The sequence below is a fragment of the Sus scrofa genome, chromosome 7 (genome assembly GCF_054392235.1).
Source record: "Sus scrofa isolate SSC_HxYL_T2T_F1_AM1 chromosome 7, Sscrofa_HxYL_maternal_Yorkshire_Landrace_v2.0, whole genome shotgun sequence".
NCBI lineage: Eukaryota > Metazoa > Chordata > Mammalia > Artiodactyla > Suidae > Sus > Sus scrofa.
Window position 1 is genome coordinate 45,567,221 of NC_139389.1, and position 21,995 is coordinate 45,589,215.

The 21,995-nt window shown below is 43.1% G+C and overlaps 1 protein-coding gene and 1 long non-coding RNA gene across 10 annotated transcripts in view; one reads left to right on the forward strand and one right to left on the reverse strand.

Moving 5' to 3' along the window:
* The window catches only part of USP49 (ubiquitin specific peptidase 49), a 75,290-nt gene that overhangs the window by 14,387 nt on the left and 38,908 nt on the right, over positions 1 to 21,995 (reverse strand). For 7 of the 9 annotated variants that reach the window (XM_021098683.2, XM_021098677.2, XM_084968080.1 and 4 more), the window contains exon 4: positions 704 to 2,069. In XM_021098683.2, coding sequence (XP_020954342.2) covers positions 704 to 2,041 — 1,338 coding nt within the window. In that variant the 5' untranslated portion in view covers positions 2,042 to 2,069. Of the gene's footprint in view, positions 1 to 703; positions 2,070 to 4,969; positions 5,097 to 21,995 lie in introns of all 9 variants that reach the window. The other 2 variants (XM_084968081.1, XM_084968078.1) reach the window with 1 other exon arrangement.
* The window catches only part of LOC146401547 (uncharacterized), a 31,227-nt gene that overhangs the window by 3,939 nt on the left and 5,293 nt on the right, over positions 1 to 21,995 (forward strand). The window contains exon 2 of the long non-coding RNA XR_014810129.1: positions 19,659 to 19,761. This is a non-coding gene — a long non-coding RNA (uncharacterized LOC146401547). The remainder of the gene's footprint in view (positions 1 to 19,658; positions 19,762 to 21,995) is intronic.

A 21,995-nucleotide genomic window follows, 5' to 3' on the forward strand; every position in this document is an offset into this window, starting at 1 on the left:
GCCACAGAGGCGCAGCAGTGAGGTAAAGGATCCAGCATTGCCGCAACTGTGGTATAAATTGCAGCTGTTGCTCAGATTCAATCCCTGGCCTGGGAATCTCCATATGCCATGGGTAGGGCCATTAAAAAAAAAAAAAAGGAGTTCCTGTCATGGCTCAGTGGTTAATGAATCCGACTAGGAACCATGAGTATGTGGGTTCAATCCCTGGCCTCACTCAGTGGGTTAAGGATCTGGCATGGTTGTGAGCTGTGGTGTAGGTCGAAGACTCAGCTTGGATCCTGCATTGCTATGGCTGTGGTGTAGGCCAGCAGCTGTAGCTCTGATTCAGCCCCAAGCCTGGGACCCTTCATATGCCTTGGGTGTGTCCCCCCCCCCAAAAAAAGAATGCATCAGAAGAGTGCTCTTTCAAACAACTATGGAACCAAGGTTTAGGCAAACCCTTTAATTTCCTAAAAATGATCAAAGGATGGCATGCCAACAACAGGTACTTAATTATAACAGTGGGAATATTATATTACCTGTGTCATCATTAAAGGTTAATTACATTTACTGAAAGTGAAGTGATATGGCAAGTTAAAAAACTGCCTGGTTAGAGACAGGAGGCAAGTTCACTTACAACAATCTGGGGGAGGCCCTCACAGGAAGCCTACCAACCCACCTCCAGTGTGGTGGGCAGTCATAACTGGGCGGGGCACACACACACCTGACTGAGTAGCTGCCCGTGAAATATGGTGTTCACCACCTTTAAGACCTGCTTGGTGAGCTTCCTCTGGGAGAAGGGGATGAGGATCCGGCGTGTGGTGCCCTCGGACTCGAGTTCCTGCTGCACTTTGTGCAACAGCTCACAAAGAAACTCCTGCGCATCCTGCTGGTCGTAGCCTCTGAAGGCGGGGATCAGGCTCCACACGGAGTGAAGCATGGCGAAGGGCGACACCAGGGCCCACTTCCCGGACCACATGACACGGAAGAGGGTGTGCAGTTCGTGGCAGAGGGAGATGTGCTTCGAGCTGGGCTCCTTGTTCTGAATGAGTTCGAGGCTCCTGCTTAGGGAGGCCCCGCCGTTCAAGCAGAGGCCTTCGCGTTCGCAGGTCTCGGCCCCGTCGCTCCTGGGCGACAGCTCGGTGGCCGAGCTGCTGGCCAGTCTGCCTGTGAGCGGGGCCTTGCCGTTGGCCGCCCTGGGAAACAGCTGTTCCGTCTTGGACGGGTCGAGGTTCAGGAAGCACTCGCGGAACTTGCGCAGGTGGCTGAGCACCTGCAGGATGGAGTTCATGTAGCAGGTGTTACCCAGGTTGCGCAGGCCCGTGACGCCCGGGGCCATGGCGGGTGCGCGGCGCGGGACAGGGCGGGGCCCGGCGGGTGCGCGCGGGGCGGGTGCGCGCGGCGCGGCGGCGCGGGGCGCGTGCAGCAGCAGGCGCGCGCTCTTGCGCGGAGGGGCGCTGGCCAGCTCCTCCAGCAGCCGCCGCTTCACCTCGCGTCGCCGCTGCCGCGCCGCCTCCTTCTTGCGCTCCAGCGCCTCCTCCCGCCGTCGCTGCTCCAGCTTGGCCTGGCCCCGCGAGCTCTTCTCGAACCACAGCCGCAGCGTCCTGGCCAGCAGGCGCTGGCGCCGGTACCACAGAGCCGTGAGCATCTGCGGCTGTCCCTGAGGGGCGCGCTGCGGCGGGACGGCGTCCTCGCCAGAGGCCATGGACCGCAGCGTCCGCCCGCGCCTCAGCGGCAGGTCCTGCGTCTGGCCCCTGACCGCCAAGAGGGAGCTTCTCAGCAGCTTCAGGTCCCCCTCCGGGTTGTCGTTGAGCACGTAGTCCTTACACAGGTAGCAGAACACGTAGAGATCCCGGACCTCCATGGCTAGCGGGTGTCCGGTCTCTTCGAAGTGTTTGAGGGCGTGATCCTCGATGTAGCGGCCACAGGCCACGTGCGAGCACTTGAGACAAGCCCACACGGACTCGGTGGTGGCGCACTCCCGGCAGCACCACTTCTGAGGGTTCAGGATGGAATGGTCCTGGGCGAGCCGCAACCGCCCTACATGTTTGCATCTATCCATGTCTTATAGAAGTCTCCACTCGTTCAACCTGGCACGATAAGGGGCCCCAGAAGAGAAGAGAGAGAAACCTTTCAGCAAAATATTTTCCTAGAAAAAGGCTAGCAACCGGCATTTCCCACTCAACATGCGTTAGTTTTCAATTCAAAACTGGTTCCTTTGGAAGGATGTTTAAAAAAAGAGAGAAAAACAGCAATTTTGGCATACATTGGGAATCACAGGACAGTTAAATTCCTTAAAAAGGAAGAAGCATAAAATTATAACGAGAAGGCTTGGCACCAATGTGAAACTTTGCATTTTCTAAGCCTGTTTTAATTATTGAATATCAGCTAATTTTTATGTAAGGCTGATGTGGAAATGTCATTATCCTTATTCCACATTGCACCCAACTGGCCACCAGGGGAAAGAAACCTGTATTCCGAACCATCTCTGAATTGATGATGTCTTGGAAGTGAAAGCCTCTCTGTCTCACACTGACAAGATCTTGGCTATATGCAGAAAGGGACGAGGGAGAGGGAAGGAGAGGAGAAAAACATAGTGTTTCACATACCAGTAGGAGACCTTGAAATGAAAGGCAATCTCAGGTCAGTTTCAATGTATTTAAAAGCAGAGATAAGATATGGCGAAGGTAAGAAAAAGTCCTCTGCAGTACAGAGGATGATTTTTATTTTCTTGAGTCCAAAGATTCTGGCTAAGGAGGTAGAGGGAGCATCAATCTAACATTTTATTTGTCTGCTGGAGTCTGAATGTTTGTGCCCCATTCATATGCTAAAATATTAACCCCGAGGTGACAGAATTAGGAGCTGGGCCTTAGGGAGGTGCTGAGGTTATGAATGGGTTGCCCCTCTTAGGATGAGCCCTCAAGAATGGGATTAGTTCCTTTATAAAAAGAGCTCACTCACCCCTTCCACTGTGTGAGGACACAGTGAAAAGCCAGCCATATGGCTATGAACTAGGAAGTCCTTACCAGATACAGAATCTGGTGCCATGATCGGACTTCCCAGCCTCCAGAACTGTGAGAAATAAATGTTTGTTATTTATAAGCTACCCGAGTCTATGGTATTTTTGATATAGCCACCTTGAGGGACTAAGACAAAGTGTCTTTGTCAAAAGAACATTTACATCTTGTAGAAAGGATGGGAAAATGTTTACCATCATAACTGAAAAAATAGTTAACTACAGAATTAGATAAATCTGACTTGTAGGTTAAGAGGTGTGGTGGCTATGTAACCAAACTACCAGTTTAGTATGTAACCAAACTACAAAGACAAAAGGAAAAAAGCACACCTTCTGGATGATATATGTGAAAATGCCTTTTAATGTTAAAAACATTGGTGGGAGTTCCTTGGTGGCTCAGCGGGTTAAGGACCCAGCATTGTCAGTGCTGTGCAATAAGCAATTTTTCCAAAGGAAAGCAGCTATTTTATTTTTTATTTTTTGTCTCTTTAGGGTCATACCTGTGGCATAATGGAGGTTCCCAGGCTAGGGGTTGAATTGAGCTGCAGCCGCTGGCCTACACCACAGCCACAACAATACCAGAACTGAGCTGCTTCTGTGACCTACACCACAGCTCATGGCAACGCCGGATCCTTAAACCACTGAATGAGGCCAGCGATTGAACCCGAGGCCTCATGGATACTAGTCGGATTTGCTAACCACTGAGCCAGGATGGGAACTCCCAAAAGAGGCTATTTTGAATGAAAGGCAGTTCCTCTTATAAAGTGGATTTCCTTCACTCCCATTTCTTCTCCACTTTCATTTCTCTGAGTAAATACAGTTCTGTGACTGTGGGGTCACCCAAAGAACTTCTAAATCCAGTGCCCTCTGAGTTGGAAAACCTTTAGTTGGTTTTCCAGATGCCTTTTTTGGTTTGGTCCTATTTACTAAAACAAATATGCCACAGGACCAAACCAAAGATCTTCCCCATTTTTAAACTGCCCATTCCAGCAGGCAGAGGCCATGTCCCTATATTAGAAACCCTTAAATCATACAAAGGAAAGTGGAGTTCCTGTTGTGGCTCAGCGGTAACGAACCCGACTAATATCCATGAGGACACAGACCTGGCCTCACTCATTGAGGAGCCCTGGCCTCACCCAGTGGGTTAAGGATCCGGAGTTGCTATAAACTGTGGTATAGGTCGCAGATGTGGCTCAGTTCTGGTGTTGCTGTGGCTCCAATTCCACCCTTAGCCTGGGAACTTCCATATGCTGTAGGTGCAGACCAAAAAAGAAAAAAAAAAAAAAAGTCATACAAAGGAAGGTAACCTAGATTATCTTCCATCAAGTCAGATCATGCTTTTCCTTTGAGTACTGTCAGGATTTAGTTTCTACTATATTATTTTTCTAATTATTGACTTGTTGCTAGGTGACCTTTAAGTCATTTCTTAAATGTGTTTATCCATTTCCTAAATAGATATAATCTCTTTCAGAGAGGAGATCATGTGTTATATCTCTTCTTTTTTGGCTATACCCAAGGCATGTGTAAGTTCCCAGGCCAGATAGTAAACCCATCCATGCCACAGCAGTGACCTCAGCCACAGCACTGAAAACACCGGATCCTTAACCCCCTGAGCCACCAGGGAACTTCGCTTTTTTTACACCTTTATAATTTCAAGACTTGTGGCTGCTCACCTCTTAGTGATCAAAGGTGTTTTGTCAGAATTACCTTTCCACACAGCCCGGAACAGAACTGAAATAACCATTTGTTTACTCTTTGTAAGGCATAGCCAAATTAAAACACACATTCATTTAAAAGATAAAATGGTACTTAATACCAATCAAGAGTTTAAGCTGGATACACGTGATGCTCACAATCAATTACTAGGGACACAAAAGAAAGTAATAAAAGAATGAAAAGGGGACAAAAAAATCAAAAGATTGTCAATTGTCACTAACCTAATATTTTTCAAAGTATAATTTCTGAACTACCTACTAGCATCAGAATTCCTCAGGATACTTGTCAAATGTACAGATTTCTGGTCATGAGTTTCAACCTGATGAATCAGATTCTGGGGAGAGGTCTAAAATCTCCACTTAAACAAGCGCTATAGATGATTCACCTGTACATTTAAGAGAGAAATGTAAGAGATTAGTGTGAGAACCACTGCACTAATCCAGTAAATTATAGAGGGATGAAGAACTCCTCATAGAAATTAAAGAATTTTATTTCTCAAGATCTTTCACTTAGACCAACATTGTCCAATAGAACTTTCTGCAATGATGGAAATATTCTTTACCTGTGCTAATACTGTACTAACCAGCCACATGTGGCTAGTGAAACTGAAGACTGACTTTTAATGTAATTAGTCATTCAATCAATTGATTTTTTTTGGCAGAAGTTCCCAGGCCAGGGATCAAACCTACGGCCCAGCTATAACCAGAGCCACAGCAGTGACAATGCTGGATCCTTAACCCAGTGAGTCACAAGGGAACTCCTAATTTTAATTAATTTAAATAGCCACATGTGACTGATGGCTGCAGTATTAGACAGCACAGACTTAAATACACACCAGGACATACTTTAGGTCACTTGGATTTTCTCTATGTTTTCTTTCCTTTATAAGATTCAGTACTCACTGAATCATGTCTGAATAGCCTCTTCTTATAACTCAAAATGTGGCAAATCCTGGTTTTAGCCAATAGGAACCTTGATGTGTCTTTAGGAATTTAATTGCTACTGAGATCTTATCACACAAAACACAGTACAGTGTCAAATCCTACAAAGAGAGAATATTTCTGTGAGCAGGAATATAGCAACACAATACCCAGAACACTGATACCTTATGAAATCAACTCTCATGCTAGAAAAATTATGCTGGAACAACCAAAGGCCAAAATAGAAAAACACTAGAAAACCATTCCCCACCTTGTCCACGGAGAGCTGTTACATGGAAAGGGCACTCTGGAAATTCTTCCTTCCAATTTCATTTTCTGATCTATAAATCTGCTGATCACGCACATCCTTTCCTGCACAGCCCTTTTCCCATTACAAATCTGTCGTGGCAACTCACTAACCTGCCATATGGCAGAGTAAATCCATTCAGGAAAACACAGGGCTACTCTGCACCTCACCGCACTGATTTAACCTAGGCAGCCTAGCTTCTCTAGAGGAGAAACCTATCTGATTGTGAAATGGAAATCACTCAACAATGACACAAAGCCAACAACACCCAATAGAAAATAGAGAGAACACAGTCTTGGGTATACTCAGCTCAGGAAAGACAACGTGTTACACTTAACTTCTCATAAATCCTCCGACCACTTTACTTAAGAACAAGGCCTAACACCCGTAGGCATAAAGAGAAAAGCTACTGCATTTTTCTGATATGTCTACCTCTTCCTTCATAACCCCCAAAGGTCATAAAAGTGCTCACATCTTCACTTAAAATATACATCGCCCAGTGTGACGGGCACCCAGTGTCTAAAAGAGCTACACGTGCGGTGTAACTGGGAACAAACATGATGTACTTAATAGTTCTCCGTTGTGAAGTAGATCAGTAACTGTAAATAAATGTCTTGCATACCCTGGATAGATCTGCATATGGGGAAACAAACCTGACAAAATATTAGCCTTTGCTTCTTTAAATTCTGTGGTTTCACTTTAAAAATCGGAATCAACTGGAGCAAAAACCATAATCAATATTTAAAACTATCCTACTACAGTCAATGCCATCAAATACTAAAAGAAGGTCATGAAATCTTATCAATGTTTGCCTTCTGATGAGAAATTTCTAGATTTATCACATCATCTTTTTATATGAGCAATGACTGTACATTACAAAGTCTTTCATGAATCTATAGCTTGGAAGTATGCTTTATCTTTTTAATTGGACTACTCCAGTTATTTTCAAATAGCAAATTTCTTAGCTGATCCTAAATAGATATAATGCCATCACCAGAAATAAAATTTATAGGGAGAAAATCAGCAAAAAACTAAATAGGAAAAATTTAAGAGACTCTCCTCTGGGGAGATTTCCATTTCTTCTCTCTTATCCTATTGATTTCTTCTCAGTTCTTAACTAAGGACAGTGGAATAATCCTGCCTGGTCTTGGTGAGACCAAGTGGCATAAATTCCAGCTTCAGAGAGAGTAGACACTATGGTAACATGCTGACAGCCTTCATTTACATAAAAGAATACTAATTACGTGGTATCATCAACATCTGCGATTCTGCTCACTGCCATATGCGACAGTGCAGGGTATTTTAACCCTTCAACCTACTTCACGTATCCTACATTACATGCGAAACCTGCAAAGAGTGTGTGAAGACAGAGTGAACACATTTTTACAAATAACAAGCGTTAAAAATGAATTTTTTCAGTTAACAGTTTATTTCTGAGAGATATGGGAAAAATCTAATTTAATATCAATACACTTAAGATAAAGATTTTTTTTTTTGGCCACACTTGCATCATATGGAAGTTCCAGGTCCAGGGGTTGAGTCCGAGCCACAGCAGTGACACCGTCAGGTGTTTAACCTGCTGAGCCACCGGGGAACTTCAAGGTTTTTTTAAAAAACAAGGTAGAAATCACATTAAGATACAGTTAATAACCAAAAGGGACCAATGCTACATTTTAGAGTATTATATAGGGCTTTAAAAGGTTGTTTATAAGTACCAGGAAAGTGGCCTTTTGAATTTTTTGCATTATGGCTAAAATAAAAACAAATTGAAAAAACAGATATAAAATAACAAAAACAGGAGTTCCCTGGTGGCTCAGTGGGTTAAAGATCCAGCGTCGTCACTGTTGCCTCTCTGGTTACTGCTGTGGTGCTGGTTTGCTGATCCCTGGCCTGGTAACTTCCGTGTGTGGTGGGCAGGGCCAAAAACAAAAACAGTTAAGTAGGGGCAGACACTGAGAAGGTGAGTTAGCCCTTGACTAAGGGCAGTGTGTGCCCAGCAGAGGAGATGGCTAAAAAGGTGAGGGTCCTCACGGCTGCTGCATTTTCCTTCTCCCCTCCATCCTCCCTGAATGTGGGGACGGGGGTGGACGAGTGAGGGATGACCTGCAGGTCTGAGTGCCCCCCACAGACTCCGGCAGAGGCTGAACTCCCTGAGACAGGTTGGAAAGCTCTAAGGAAACATGTTCCCTCAGACTAACTCTTAGACCTGGGAGCAGGAACAGCCACTTAAACAGCAGCTCTTTCTTGCCCACAGGCGATGGTACTGATGTGCTGGGTGTGCCAGAGCCTTGCGAGGTATACCATCACTCAGCAAGCACTGATGTTCAAGAATGAGTCAATCTAATCACGGGTTATAGCAGATTTAAGGTTATGTCTGCACGACAATGTCTCTCACTTAACATTAGGATTCACTTTCTTCATGAAAAAGGAGTAGAGTCAGATAGCATAGCACCCTGATTTGCTGTTGAGCAGGGAGAGGGCAAAGACAGAGCAACCAGCACAGTAGAAATGCTTTGCTCTGTGCCGAATACCAACGTATCTAACTGTATGGGGAGCCAGAATTGCGTGTAAGCCCTCTGTACCTTCGTCTCTGCTCTCCTGTTCGCCTGCTTCCACTCCAGCTGCACATACACCCAAGTCAGTCTCTCCTGTCCAGTCTGCACCGCCTCTAGACTATCCTTGACACTATTTTTAGGTTCTTTCTCCTGCCTGCTTTATTTCTGGCAAGAGTAATGTGCAGCTTCATCATTCTCACAACTCACTCCTTAACACCTTCACTTCATAGAAACTATCTCCTCAAAGGTCGTTGCAATTTCCTCGTAGCTGAGTTCAGGAGCCTTCTCAGCCCCCATCTGCATCTCTTCTGCCCCTGACACTGAACACACACAACACTCTTGCATTTTAGGCTACTGTTCTCTTCTGGTTTTCTTCCTTCATCTGTAAATACACCTACACTATTTTCATGAGCATCTCTCTTCCTTGAAATGTAGATTCTCCTTAAGATTGTCCTCAGTTCTCTTCTTTTTTTTTTTTTATTTTTTATTTTCCCACTGTACAGCAAGGGGATCAGGTTATCCTTACATGTATACATTACAATTACAGTTTTTCCCCCACCCTTTCTTCTGTTGCAACATGAGTATCTAAACATGGTTCTCAATGCTATTCAGCAGGACTCAGTTCTCTTCTTAGTGATTTCATCTGTTCCTAGAACGTCAAGAGCCATTTCTATAATTAATATATTTTCGTTTTCACAAACACTTTTAAAAACTACTTTACTGAGATATAGTTGACATACCATAAAATTCACTCATTTAAAGCACCCAACTCAGAGTTCCTTCTGTGGTGCAACAGGATTGGTGGTGTCTCTGCAGTGCCAGGATGCAGGTTTGGTCCCTGGCCGGCACAGTGGGTTAAAGGATCCAGCACTGCTGCAGGTTGCAACTGTGGCTCAGATCTGATCCCTGGCCTGGGAACTCCATATGCCGCAGGGCGGACAAAAGAAAAAAAATCTTTCCACCTCCTTGCAGAGGCTCAGTGTCAGGCTGCACTTTCACATTCTCATGACTGCATTATGATATACTATTTGCAGGATGAAGCTTCTGAACATGTTTTGCACTTGTTGGCTTATTAGCAGTGATAGTCATGCACTGAGCTACACACACTGCTTCATTCATTTCTCCTGGTGATCAAGGCATGCAAGGTGACACACAGTGGGTTAAGGAGATGCCACCTGTAGAACAAAGCTAAGCTAGCTGGCCTTCAAGGGATCAGACTTTTTGATTCATTAACCTATTACTCTTGCCAAAAGGGTCTGTATCTAAAACTTACCCCTTTTCCAGGAGGATAGCACACTGGGGGCAAGGTGACCAAAGAAGATTGTTCATATTAAATTCAGAGAAATTCTGAATACACTGGGAGTTTGTACACACACACACATACTTAGAAATGTTACCTGTGACTCTGTGCAGAGAAGTAGCTGCCAAGAGTGGAGGATAACCAGGTTGGCTGCGTAAGGATTAAACAAGTCTGCTTCAGAGCTTAGTGGTTTGTGCTCTTCCAGATCAAAGGGGTCTATTTGCTACAACCTAATGATGTTTTAGTATGATCTCCCTGGGAGTTCCCTTTGTGGCTCAGTGGTTAATGAGTCTGACTAGCATCCATGAGGGCACAGGTTCGATCCCTGGCCTTGCTCAGTGGGTTAAGGATCTGGCGTTGCTGTGAGCTGTGGTGTAGGCTGGCAGCTACAGCTCCAATTCAACCCCTAGCCTAGGAACCTCCATATGCCAAGAGTGTGGCCCTAAGAAGCCAAAAAAAAAAAAAAAAAAAAAGTATGATCTCCTTGACAAGCTAGTGTTAAAGCAAGGTCCACACTAAAGGCTCCCACTTCTATCACTACTCTGACAGAACCAGGGTTTACCCTTTAAATATGTGACCACAGGAGTCATGACTGGTCTCTGCTGTATCCCTCCAAAACACTACAGCAGCTGGGCAGTCATCAAAATGCATACCTACAAAACAAAACGGAGTTCCTGCTGTGGTGCAGTGTGTTAAGAACCTGACTGCAGTGTCTTGGGTCGCTGTGGAGGTATGGGTTCCAACCCTGGCTTGGCCCAGTAGGTTAAAGGATCTGGCGTTGCCACAGCAGCAGCTGCAGTATAGGTCGAAGTTGTGGCTCAGATTCAATCCCTGGCCCAGAAACGTCCATATGCCACAGGTGCAACCATAAAAAAAAAACAAAACAAAACGTATACCTACATCTAAGTGTATACATATGTCAAAACTTCTTTAACAACCCTTTAAATATGTGCAGTTTACTGTATGTAAATTACATCTCAATATATTTGTTAAAAATTACACAGACACACAAACACACACAAGTGGATAACTTATCCCTAATGAAATGATGGATCTGGGCTCCTTAAACTACTAGGTAAAAGGTGAAAGGAAACTTTACAATAAATGGATAAAGTTGACAGCACCTGACTCCACTGATGAATTTTACACTGAAAATAGGATAACCAGACATTATATGCTTCCCTGACATGAAGCAGTAAGAGCTCCCCAGAAGCATCACCTATAAAGCACTCTTGCTGAAGGAACTGAACCTGAGTCCGGTGAAGCCTCTGGATCCAACACCAGGATATAAGAAATGTAGGCTATAGGAACATGCTACCACAAGGCTGCAGTTAGCCAAATCCCAAATCAGAGTGTGGCGAATGCTACAGGATCAATGATGTGGAATCTTTAATAAGTAAATGACATGAAGAAAAAGGGGGGATGGGAGGGGGGAGGTATTTTGAGAAACCTAGAAATATATCAGCCAAATGCAATGGTGGTTCTTATATAGATCCTTATTTGAACAAACCAAGTATAAAAAGATATTTTTGAGATAACTGGGGAAAATGTTTTCAAATACTTTTTGCCTCTAACTCTACCACTATATTTTCTAACAGTTTCATTGAGGTAGAACTGACATACAATGAATTGTACATATTTAAAGTGTACAACTTGAACAAAATTTTTTCTTTTTGTCTTTTGTCTTTTTAGGGCTGCACCCGCGGCATATGGAGGTTCCCAGGCTAGGGGTCTAATCAGAGCTGTAGCTGCCGGCCTACGCCACAGCCACAGCAATGCAGGATCCAAACCGCGTCTGTGACCTACACTGCAGCTCACGGCAACACCAGATCCTTAACCCACTGAGCGAGGCCAGGGATCCAACCTGCAACCTCATGCTTCCTAGTTGGATTTGTTTCTGCTGCGCAATGACAGGAACTCCCAACTTAAAAAATTTTGACATACGGTATATGTGAAATCAGCACAACCAAAATAATGAACTCATCCATCACCCCCAAAAGTTTGATGCCCTTTATAATTCTTTCCCCCAGTTTCCTCCCCTCCACCTCCAGTCCAAAACTGAAGAAATTTAAACACATATTAAGTATTAAATAACATTAAGTAATTATGAGTCTGATGTGACAATGGTACTACGGCTTTATTTTGTTCAGTCTTTATATATTAGAGACATCTCTGAAGTATTTATAGGTGAAATATTATGATGTATGGAATCTGCTTTAAAATACTCTGGGGGAAAAGTGGCAGGAAGATAGATGAAACAAGATAGTCAAAATGTTCATAATTGTTGAAGCTGATTGACAAGCACGTTAAGTTCATTATACTATTCTATTATTGTGTGTGCTTGAAAAGTTCCATTACAATTTTTTTAAACACAAAAGGCAAACAATATACTCTCTGATGGCAAAAGAAAACCTTGAGCTATGAACCATTCACAGATTTGACGTTATGAGACACCTCTCATCTCTGTCATTTTATCATTATATCTGGTTTTACCTTGAAAGGTACCCTCCCCACCCGCCACGACACACCCACACCAAGCAGGGCAGGTTTTCTCAGCAGTGTTAGGCACAGAGATTGTGTGCACAATCCTTTAGTCTGGGCCTCAAGCACACCCTTTAGACTCGGGTGGCAACTTCTTGGCAGCCCCCCAAAATTTCTTACTTCACCAGAATTTTGCTCACAAAAAATTTCCTGAGTATCTTTTTTTTTAGGGACAAAAAGCCACTTTAGTCAACCTGTTGAAATGTTTTCTCTTTCTGAAACTTCCTCTTTAGTGGGAAAGAAAATCTCTTAATTTTTTGGGGGGGGGGCAATTCTTCCTCCTCACTAACTCTGATCATCCAGGTGGCAAGGAGCTCATCCTATACCTTTTTTTTTTTTTCTTTTTAGGGCCGCACTTGCGCATATGGAAGTTCCCAGGCTACCGGTCAAATCAGAGCTGCAGCTGTCAGCCACAGTCACAGCCACAGCAATGCAGGATCCGAACTGCATCTGTGACCTACACCATAGCTCACAGCAATGCCAGATCCTTAACCCACTGAGCAAGGCCAGGGATCGAACCTGCATTCTCATGGATATAAGTTGGGTTTGTTACTGCTAAGCCACAATGGGAACTCTAAACTTTGAATTTCACTGTAGTCACAGCAAAAATTATATTTTAAAAAAATTCAGGAGTTCCCACTGTGACAAAATGGTATTGGGGCATCTCTGCAGTGCTGGGATGCAGGTTTGATCTCTGGCCCAGCACAGTGGGTTAAGGACCTGGCACTGTCACAACTGTGGCATAGGTCACAGATCTGATCCCTGGCCTGGAGAACTCCATATGTTTGGGGAGGCCAAAAGAGAAAAAATAGGAGTTCCCATCGTGGCTCAGTGGTTAACGAATCCGACTAAGAACCATGAGGTTGTGGGTTTGATCCCTGGGCCTTGCTCAGTGGGTTAAGGATCAGGCATTGCCATGAGCTGTGGTGTAGGTCGCAGATGCGGATTCGACCCCTAGCCTGGGAACCTCCATATGCCATGGAAGCGGCCCAAGAAATGTCAAAAAGACCAAAAAAAAAAAAAAAAAGCTCTCAATTTTCATGAAAAGATGTTCAACATCACTTATCATTAGAGAAATGCAAACCAAAACCACTCTGAGGTACCACCTTACACCAGCCAGAATGGCCATCATCAAAAAGTCTACAAACAATAAGTGCTGGAGAGGGTGTGGAGAAAAAGGAACCCTATTACACTGCTGGTGGGATTGTAAATTGGTGCAACCACTGTGGAAAACAGTATGGAGATTCCTCAGAAAACTAAAAATAGAACGACCATTTGATCCAGCAATCCCACCTGGGCATCTATCCAGAGAAAACCACGACTCGCAAAGACACATGTACTCCAATGTTCATTGCAGCACTATTTGCAATAGCCAAGACATGGAAACAACCTAAATGTCCATCAACAGAGGAGTGGATCAAGATGTGGTACATAGACACAATGGAATATTACTCAGTCATTAAAAGGAACAAAATACCAGCATTTTTAGCAGCATGGATGGACCTAGAAATTATCATGCTAAGTGTAGTAAGCCATACAATGAGACACCAATATCAAAAGCTTTCACTGACATGTGGAATCTGAAAAAAGGACAGACTGAACTTCTTTGCAGAACAGATGCTGACTCACAGACATTGGAAAACTTATGGTCTCCGGAGGAGACAGTTTGGGAGGTGGGGGGATATGCTTGGGTTATGGAATGGAAATCCTGTGAAATTGTATTGTTATAATCATTATACAACTACAGATGTGATAAATTCATTTGACTAATAAAAAAATAAACAAAAAATGAAAGAGGAAAAAATAAAAGTTTAAATACTTCTGTTTCTCTGACTTCACTCAGATAAAAGTTACTCCTAGTCCATGGATGTCTGGCGAAGCAAAATCTGGCCACCCAGATACAATACAACATTCACAAGCATCAACCAACAGGTTGTTTTCCAGCTGAGACTCTGGAATGTATTTTCTCACAGAAACAATGCTACGAATAGCTCTTGGTCCAGTTAAAAAGCCTTTTGAGCGCATCATGTATCCTTGGTATAGTACCAGAATACTAGTGCTAACACTACAGAAGCTAACTATCAGATGCATTCTTCTGAGAAAATTAATTCAGAGTTTCAACTTGAAATGCCAAGAACTGCTTTCCCAGCTGCAGCCCAGGCAGTGAAATTGGGAATCTCCCTCCTCCCACTTTGCCCACACGGCTGAAGAGGGCTTTCCACACACGGCCATTTGTATGGAAGACACATGTATACGTTAGGAAATGCCTGCAGAGGAAAAAAAGAACAATTTCTGTGAATAGGAAATAAATCTGACTAGAATTTACAAATGGATCACCACGATTAGATGCCAGTGTTGGTGATTTCTGTGGCTGTTCTAACGAAAGGAAACCCAATCTTCCTGATGTCCTGTTTCTTAAAATGAGAGTAGCATATTTAATCCTGTGCTTTCCCTGATAATACACCAAAGACATCTGTCAGGACAGAGGTCTATCATATTTTGCATGAATGTAGATACAACTTTTGGGCACTTCATTTCAAGAGAAAAGATAACAAATGTCCTAAGAGAAGGAGCCAAATACAAAGAGGTATTTGTTACATGCACAAAAAAGCAGAAAATTGGAAGCTACAAAGAAAACACAGAGGCACTTTAATTGAGAACAGGTTAAATAAATTATATAATATGCCACTGAGACTAAAAAAACTGGAGTTGCCATAGTGGCTCAATGGGTTAAGAATCCAACTAGTATCCATGAGGATGTGGCTTCGATCCCTGACCTCAGCTGCAGCTCCAATTCAACCCCTCGCCCATAAGGGCGGCCTTAAAAAAAAAAAGGACTGAAAAACTATAGGTGCCCAATCTCTCTCCCCACCCAATTCCTTCCTCCCTCCTTCCCATATGCAATTAAGTGGATAAACAAGAAACTGGCAACACCACATGCACTGTGGTGGCAAACTACCGGGGGTGGGGATGGAAAAGACTCAGTCATCCATATTTGTACTTTTGGAGGGAAAAATCATGTGTTACCCATTTTCACAAAGGATACAGCCCTGAGGAAACTGTTTCAATAATCTCAAAAATTCAGGCATCAGCAAGATGACTGAAGTACAGAGCTTATATGATTATGGTTTTATTAGAAAATAAGATTTAGGGACAGGCAGTCTGATGGTATTTACGCATAGGGAGAACCTAAATAACTGTATTTCGGCAGCACCAATCATTGCAAAAGGAACCCCCTCACTTCTTTCTCTCAAGCTTAAGACCAGCAAAGTGCTTATTGCAGAGAGGCTGCATAGCAGAGCCTCAGTCAGTCAAGCGTCAGTCATCTGAAATTTCCTATCAGTCAAGGTACCAAGATAATTTCTTACCCGGCTTCCCCAGGGGCCACTACTGAAAACTGTCAATAGAAGAGAATTCCGTTGGCAGACTCTCCCAACTCTCAAGAGATCTTTGTTTCTTCATGGGCAGCTCCTAACATTATTCCAGTTTACAGGGCAGCAGAACCTCTCTCTCAACACCCAACCAGCCTCTCTGAAGGATCATGAGAGTGAGAGTTGGGGGTGTGTTTTGGGATCATGAAGGTAATCAATGGATGGACTTAGAAATGATCATGCTAAGTGAAGTCAGTCATACAGTGAGACACCAACATCAAATGCTTTCACTGACACGTGGAATCTGAAAAAAGGACAGAATAAACTTCTTTGCAGAACAGACACTGACTCACAGACTTTGAAAAACTTAAGCTTTCCAAAGGAGACAGTTCGGGGGTGGGGGTGGGGGGATGCGCTGGGGTTGTGGGATGGAAAGCCTATAAAATTGGATTGTGATGATCATTGTACAACTATAAATGTTTTAAATTCATTGGGTAATAAAAAAATTAAAAAAAAAAAGAAGAAGGTAATCAGCTGGATGACGGAGGGAGGACCCCTCCCTCCTTACAATACCAAGTATAAAAGGGACACTGTAAGCCTCGGTTTCTCAAGTATTACACCTACTCCAAAGAGCGGTTCTGAGAGAGTCTGAAACAAGATGGACACGTAACTGCATTTGGAAAATGACTAACTCTAAACAAAGTACTGGGTGACCTGGCCACCTTGTCACTTGTTCCCGACAAGTGATTTCTGCTTCCACTGGGGTCTAGCTAGAGTCAGGCTGGCTAACTGAGCAGCTTACAGTAACTGGCTATCTGGTCTTGACTTTACTTGGATAGTTTCCGCTAATGAGGCATTCATACCAAAATAGTCTTAAAGAAGAAATCAGAGGATATTTTGATACTAAAGATGAAAAAATCACTATCTTTCCAAAAGAAATTAAAGGGTTTTATTATTTATCACCTATTTTTCTTAAGTCTTTAAAAATTGTGTTTAATAGCAACACAGTGCAAGGATAGTCAAAGTCCAATTAAGATGTTAAAAACAAACCCAGAGCACCATAAAATGCCACTGAATTCAAGAAGCAGAATCAGTCTCAGCTTACACTCTCCAGCGGGGGTATGCTCATTGAATACTTACAGGTCCAACAGAATGTGCTGCGTGGCAAAAATATAAAAGGGGCCTTCTTTCAAATAAGGCATAGAAGGCATTTCAAAGACGTGAACTGTGCATGAACCCTCATCTCTCGTGTAAGAATAAAGCAGAAGTACTTCTGGGAACTCAACTATAGTGAGTTGGCACAAGAGAATAGAAGGCCAGTGCACACCCAGGCAACGGCCTTCATGTAGTGTAAATCCCCCAAGTCCCAGCCACCTCTTTTCCTGTTTTAAAGATAGTAGCCTCCTGGCCTGCCAGTGAGCCCCACCATTTGGCTTAAGGTACTGACACCCCCATTAAAGGCAAATATAGAATCTTATAAGGGAACCACATAAAGCCAATCAACTGCTAATAATTAAGAGCAGATTATTTTACCATGGTGGGAAGGAAACCAGGGTGCTAAGAGACAGGATACTGCACAGCTAAATGCAGTGAGGAAGAAACTACAGAGGGAAAGAAAAGTATGACTTGCTGCCTGAGACCCTGTAGAAGGAAGACTTTAGCCTTAAAGAATATTGGACATCAAGAAGGGAGGTCCCTAAAGAACAATATGAGAACAAAAAATAAATCTCACTGACTTCATCATTTTCTTGCATCCTTCCCATGTTGCCTGTAGTAATTGTGCAGAACATTGTCCATACCCATCAAGCTATGGTATCGGTGAGGTATAATGGAATAGGTATATATGTGATTCATTAAGTATAACCTTTAATATATACAAGTAACTAAAAAAGTAATTTTAGGAGTTCCCATTATGGCGCAGTGGAAACCAATTTGACTTGTACCCAAGAGGATGCAGGTTCCATCCCTGGCCTCGCTCAGTGGGTTAAGGATCTGGCATTGCCATGAGTTGTGGTGTAGGTCACAGATGTGGTTCGGATCTGCAGTTGCCGTGGCTGTAGGCCAGTGGTTGCAGCTCTAATTCGACCCCTAGCCTGAGAATGTCCACGTGCCACAGGTGCGACTGTAAAAAAAAAGAAAAAAGAAAAAAAGAAATAGGATACAATTAAAAGACTCATTTTCTTTCTTTCCTTTTCTTTTTTCTTTCTTCTTTTTTTTTTTTTTTTTTTTGTCTTTTTAGGGCTGCACTTGAGGCATACAGAGGTTCCCAGGCTAGGGGTCCAATCAGAGCTGCAGCTGCTGGCCTATGCCACAGCCATAGCAATGTTACATCTGAGCTGCATCTGTGACTTAACACCACAGCTCATGGCAATGCTAGATCCTTAACTCACTGAGCAAGGCCAGGGATGGAACCTGCGTCCTCATGGATACTAGTCAGATTCGTTTCCACTGAGCCACAATGGGAACTCCAAGAGTCATACTTTCTGATTTCAAAACCTATGGCAAAACTACAGTTATCAAAACAGTATGATACTGCATAAAGACAGATAAATAGACCTATGGAATAGAGCAGAGAGCCCCAAAACAAACTCTTGTGTATATGTCAAATGAATTTCAACAAGGGTTCTAAGACTACTCAGTGGAAAAAGAACTGTCTGTTCAACGAGGAGTTCCTGCTGTGGTACAGTGGGTTAAGAATCTGACTGCAGTGGCCCAGGTCACTGTAAAGGGACAGGTTTGATCCCCCACCTGGAACAGTGAGTTATGGGATCCTGATTCATTCCCTAGCCCAGGAACTTCCATATGCTGTGAGTATGGCCATAAAACAACAACAACCACAAATGGTGTTGAGAAAACTGATATCCAAATGCAAAGGAATGAAGCGGGACCCTTATCTAATACCATATACAAAAATTAACTCAAAATGGATTAAAGACCTAACCATAAGACCTAAAATTACACAACTCCTAGAAGAAAACACAGAGGAAAATCTTCATGACATTGGATTTGGCAATGATTTCTTGGATATTATACCAAAATCACAGGCAACAAAAGCAAAAATAGAAAAGTAAGACTACATCAAACTTGAAAACTTTTGTGCATCAAAGGACACAATCAACAGAGTGAAAAAGCAAGCTAAAAAGTAGGAAAAAATATTTTCAAATCATGTATCTCATCAGAGGTTAAGGTCCAGAATACATAAAGAACTCCTACAACTCAACAACAACAACAAAAATCAAATAACTCAATTTAGGAGTTCCCTGGTGGCATAGTGGGTTAAAGATCCCGTGTTGTCACTGAAGTGGCTTGGGTCACTGCTGTGGTTTGGGTTTGATCCCTGGCCTGGGAACCTCCATATGCCAAGGGCATGGCCAAAAAAAAAAAGCAAATAAATGAAAAACCAAATAACCCAATTTAGAAATGGGCAAAGGACCTGAAGAGACATTTCTCCAAAGATGATATACAAATGGCCAAGAAACATTGAAAAGATACTAATCATTAGAGAAAGCTCATCAATGGATGACCAGATAAATAAACAAGCGTGTACATTTACACAATGGGGTATTACTCAGCCTTCAAAAGGAAGGCTAAAAGGACATGTGCTATAACACAGATGAACCTTAAGGACAGTATGCTAACTGAAATATCCCAGTCACAAAAAAAAAGACTAATACTATACGATTCCACTTACATGAGATATCTAAAAGAGTCAAATTTGCAAAACAGAAAGTATAATAGTAGTTACCCGGGGCTGGGGAGAGAGGTGTAGAGGTTTAGACTTGCAAGATGAAAAAGTTCTGCAGATGTGCTTCACAACAATGTGAATATACTTAACACTACTGAATTGTACACTTAAAAATTGTTAAAAAGATAATTTTGGTTTCTTACCACATTTTTACCAAAACTGAACTGCTGAGATGCTAATTTTATCTCTCTTTTTCCTTTTTTTAAAGAAAAAGTATTAAAACATTTGTTTAACACAGCTGAGACCTCTGACCTTAGAGTTTGTGATCTCATGTGGAAGATGGGAGAAATAAACACGGAGCACCTGAATAGGTAAGGGCACTTATTACAGGCTGCCAAAGCAAACACACTAAAAGCTTTACTAAGAAGCAAGGTAAACTACAGTTCAACTAATACTTTCCTGACCATACTTTCAACTGATGTGACTGATGCAATCATTTTGGAGTCCATCCTAACCCAAGGTAATTTCTTCTAACCCAAGCAGGATCTAAACCCACCTGTCCAGATGAATGTATTCACTAACTACTCTTCAGGCCAATAATTTCACTGGCCAGGGAATGGGTTCTGTCTGTCTTGTTTTGGGGAAACACTGTTCTTTGTTAAGAGATTATATCTCTTCAGTGTTCTTGGTGTTAAGTGCCTTTTCTCTTAGGGTGTTGATAATAGATGTTAGTTTAGGTTGGCACACATTTGCATGCAAGTGTGTATTTTCGAGATCCATGAAATTAAAAAAACCTGGGAATCACTGTTTCAGCTAAAGTCCTCTTAGACCAAAGCCTTGGAGAGCTTTTGAACCTTATGAATCTATCATTCTAAAGGTCACAATCCTCTAGGGAGGGTTGTCATGGTAATTGCCAACACTGGCACTGGGCTCTTGGCTATGGTTTTCTTTTGCTTAGCATTATTTTCTTATTAAAAGTATGTTTATTATTTCACTTCCTGCTTCCTACAACTTTGTAAAATAGTTATGGTACATATTTTTAACGTGTCATTTACAAATAAACTGAGAGGCAGTATAGGTTAGCAATTAAAAGTTCAAGCCAAGCTCTTTGGGCTGGAATTCTGGCTTTGTCTTTATTAGTTATATATGGCTTTGGGAAAATAATCTCTCTGGTTTCAGTTGCCTTATCTGTAATATGGGAACAGTAATAGTTTCTACCTCATAAGGTTGTGAGAATTAAATGAGTTAATGTGTATAAAATGCTTAGAGCAATGCCTGGCACATAGTCAGAGCTCAAGAAATGACTGTCATTAATGTAAAGTGATCCTGTGACTTGCTCCAGATCACAAACTGACACTGCCAACAAAGTTAGGACTCTGACTAGCTTGCTCTCTGCTGAGATCCTTCTACTTGACCCACACATACTGCCCTTCCCATTGGTCAGATTTATAAAGGTAATGTATGGGTATTTGGGGGCAAATAATTGAAAGTGAGCAGGGCCCTGTGGGGCTCCTGGGCACACAAGCCTTTATGTGTTCCCAATTTCTTTCTTTCTCTCTTTCTTTCTTTCTTTCTTTTTTGTCTTTTTAGGGCTGCACCCATGGCATATGGAGGTTCTCTGGCTAGGGGTTGAATCAGAGCTACAGCTGCTGGCCTACACCACAACCACAGCAGTGCCAGACCCAAGCTGTGTCTGTGACCTACACCACAGCTCAAGGCAACGCCAGATCCTTAACCCACTGAGTGAGAACAGGGATCGAACCTGTGTCCTCGGGAATACTAGTCAGATTTGTTTCCGCTGAGCCACGACTGGAACTCTTCCCCCCCTCCCCACCCCCCTCTTCTTGTTCTTAGGGAATAAGCTTCAGCTTTTACCTTCCCTGAGTTCCAAAGGTCAGGTTCAAACAGCTGCTAATCAGGGAAGAGAGGAGCAGTCAAGAGACAATGGTGCTGGAGTCCTGTTAAGTGGCTCAGCGGTAACAAACCCGACTAGTATCTGTGAGGATGCCGGTTAGAACCCTGGCCTCGTTCAGTGGGTTAAGAATCCCGTGTTTCTGTGGCTGTGGAATAGGCCACAGCTACAGTTCCGATTTGACCCCTAGTCTGGGAACTTCCACATGCTGCGTTAAGAGACAACCGTGCAGCCTTGGTGCAGGGCCCTGGTCCCTCCTTAAGGAATATACATATTGAGCTCTTCCACCAAACTAAAACCCTCTACAAATGGAAGATGTTAACTACTTGACAGAGCATTCTTCATTCCAGAAAGAAGGAGGACCACCAGAACTAGTCCTGGGGCCACTAAACAGCAGCTTTGAGAAACTGCAAGCTTATCTCTACCCTGATCTTTCTCTGTGGCCCTATTTTCCACTCCTAAACTATAAAACCACCTCCTAATCTCTCCCAAGGGGGGCAGTCTTTAAGGCATTAGCCTGCTGTGACCCTCCTTTGCATGGCAAAGCAATAAAAGCTCTTTTTCTTCACCCCAAACTCTGTCTCTGCCTTTTTATTTGGTACCGGTGGACAGAGGCCAAGTTTTGGCAATTTTATTACTCTGGGCTCTTTTCAATCACCTTAGGTTAGGTTCTTGGACCCAGTTCAACATGTG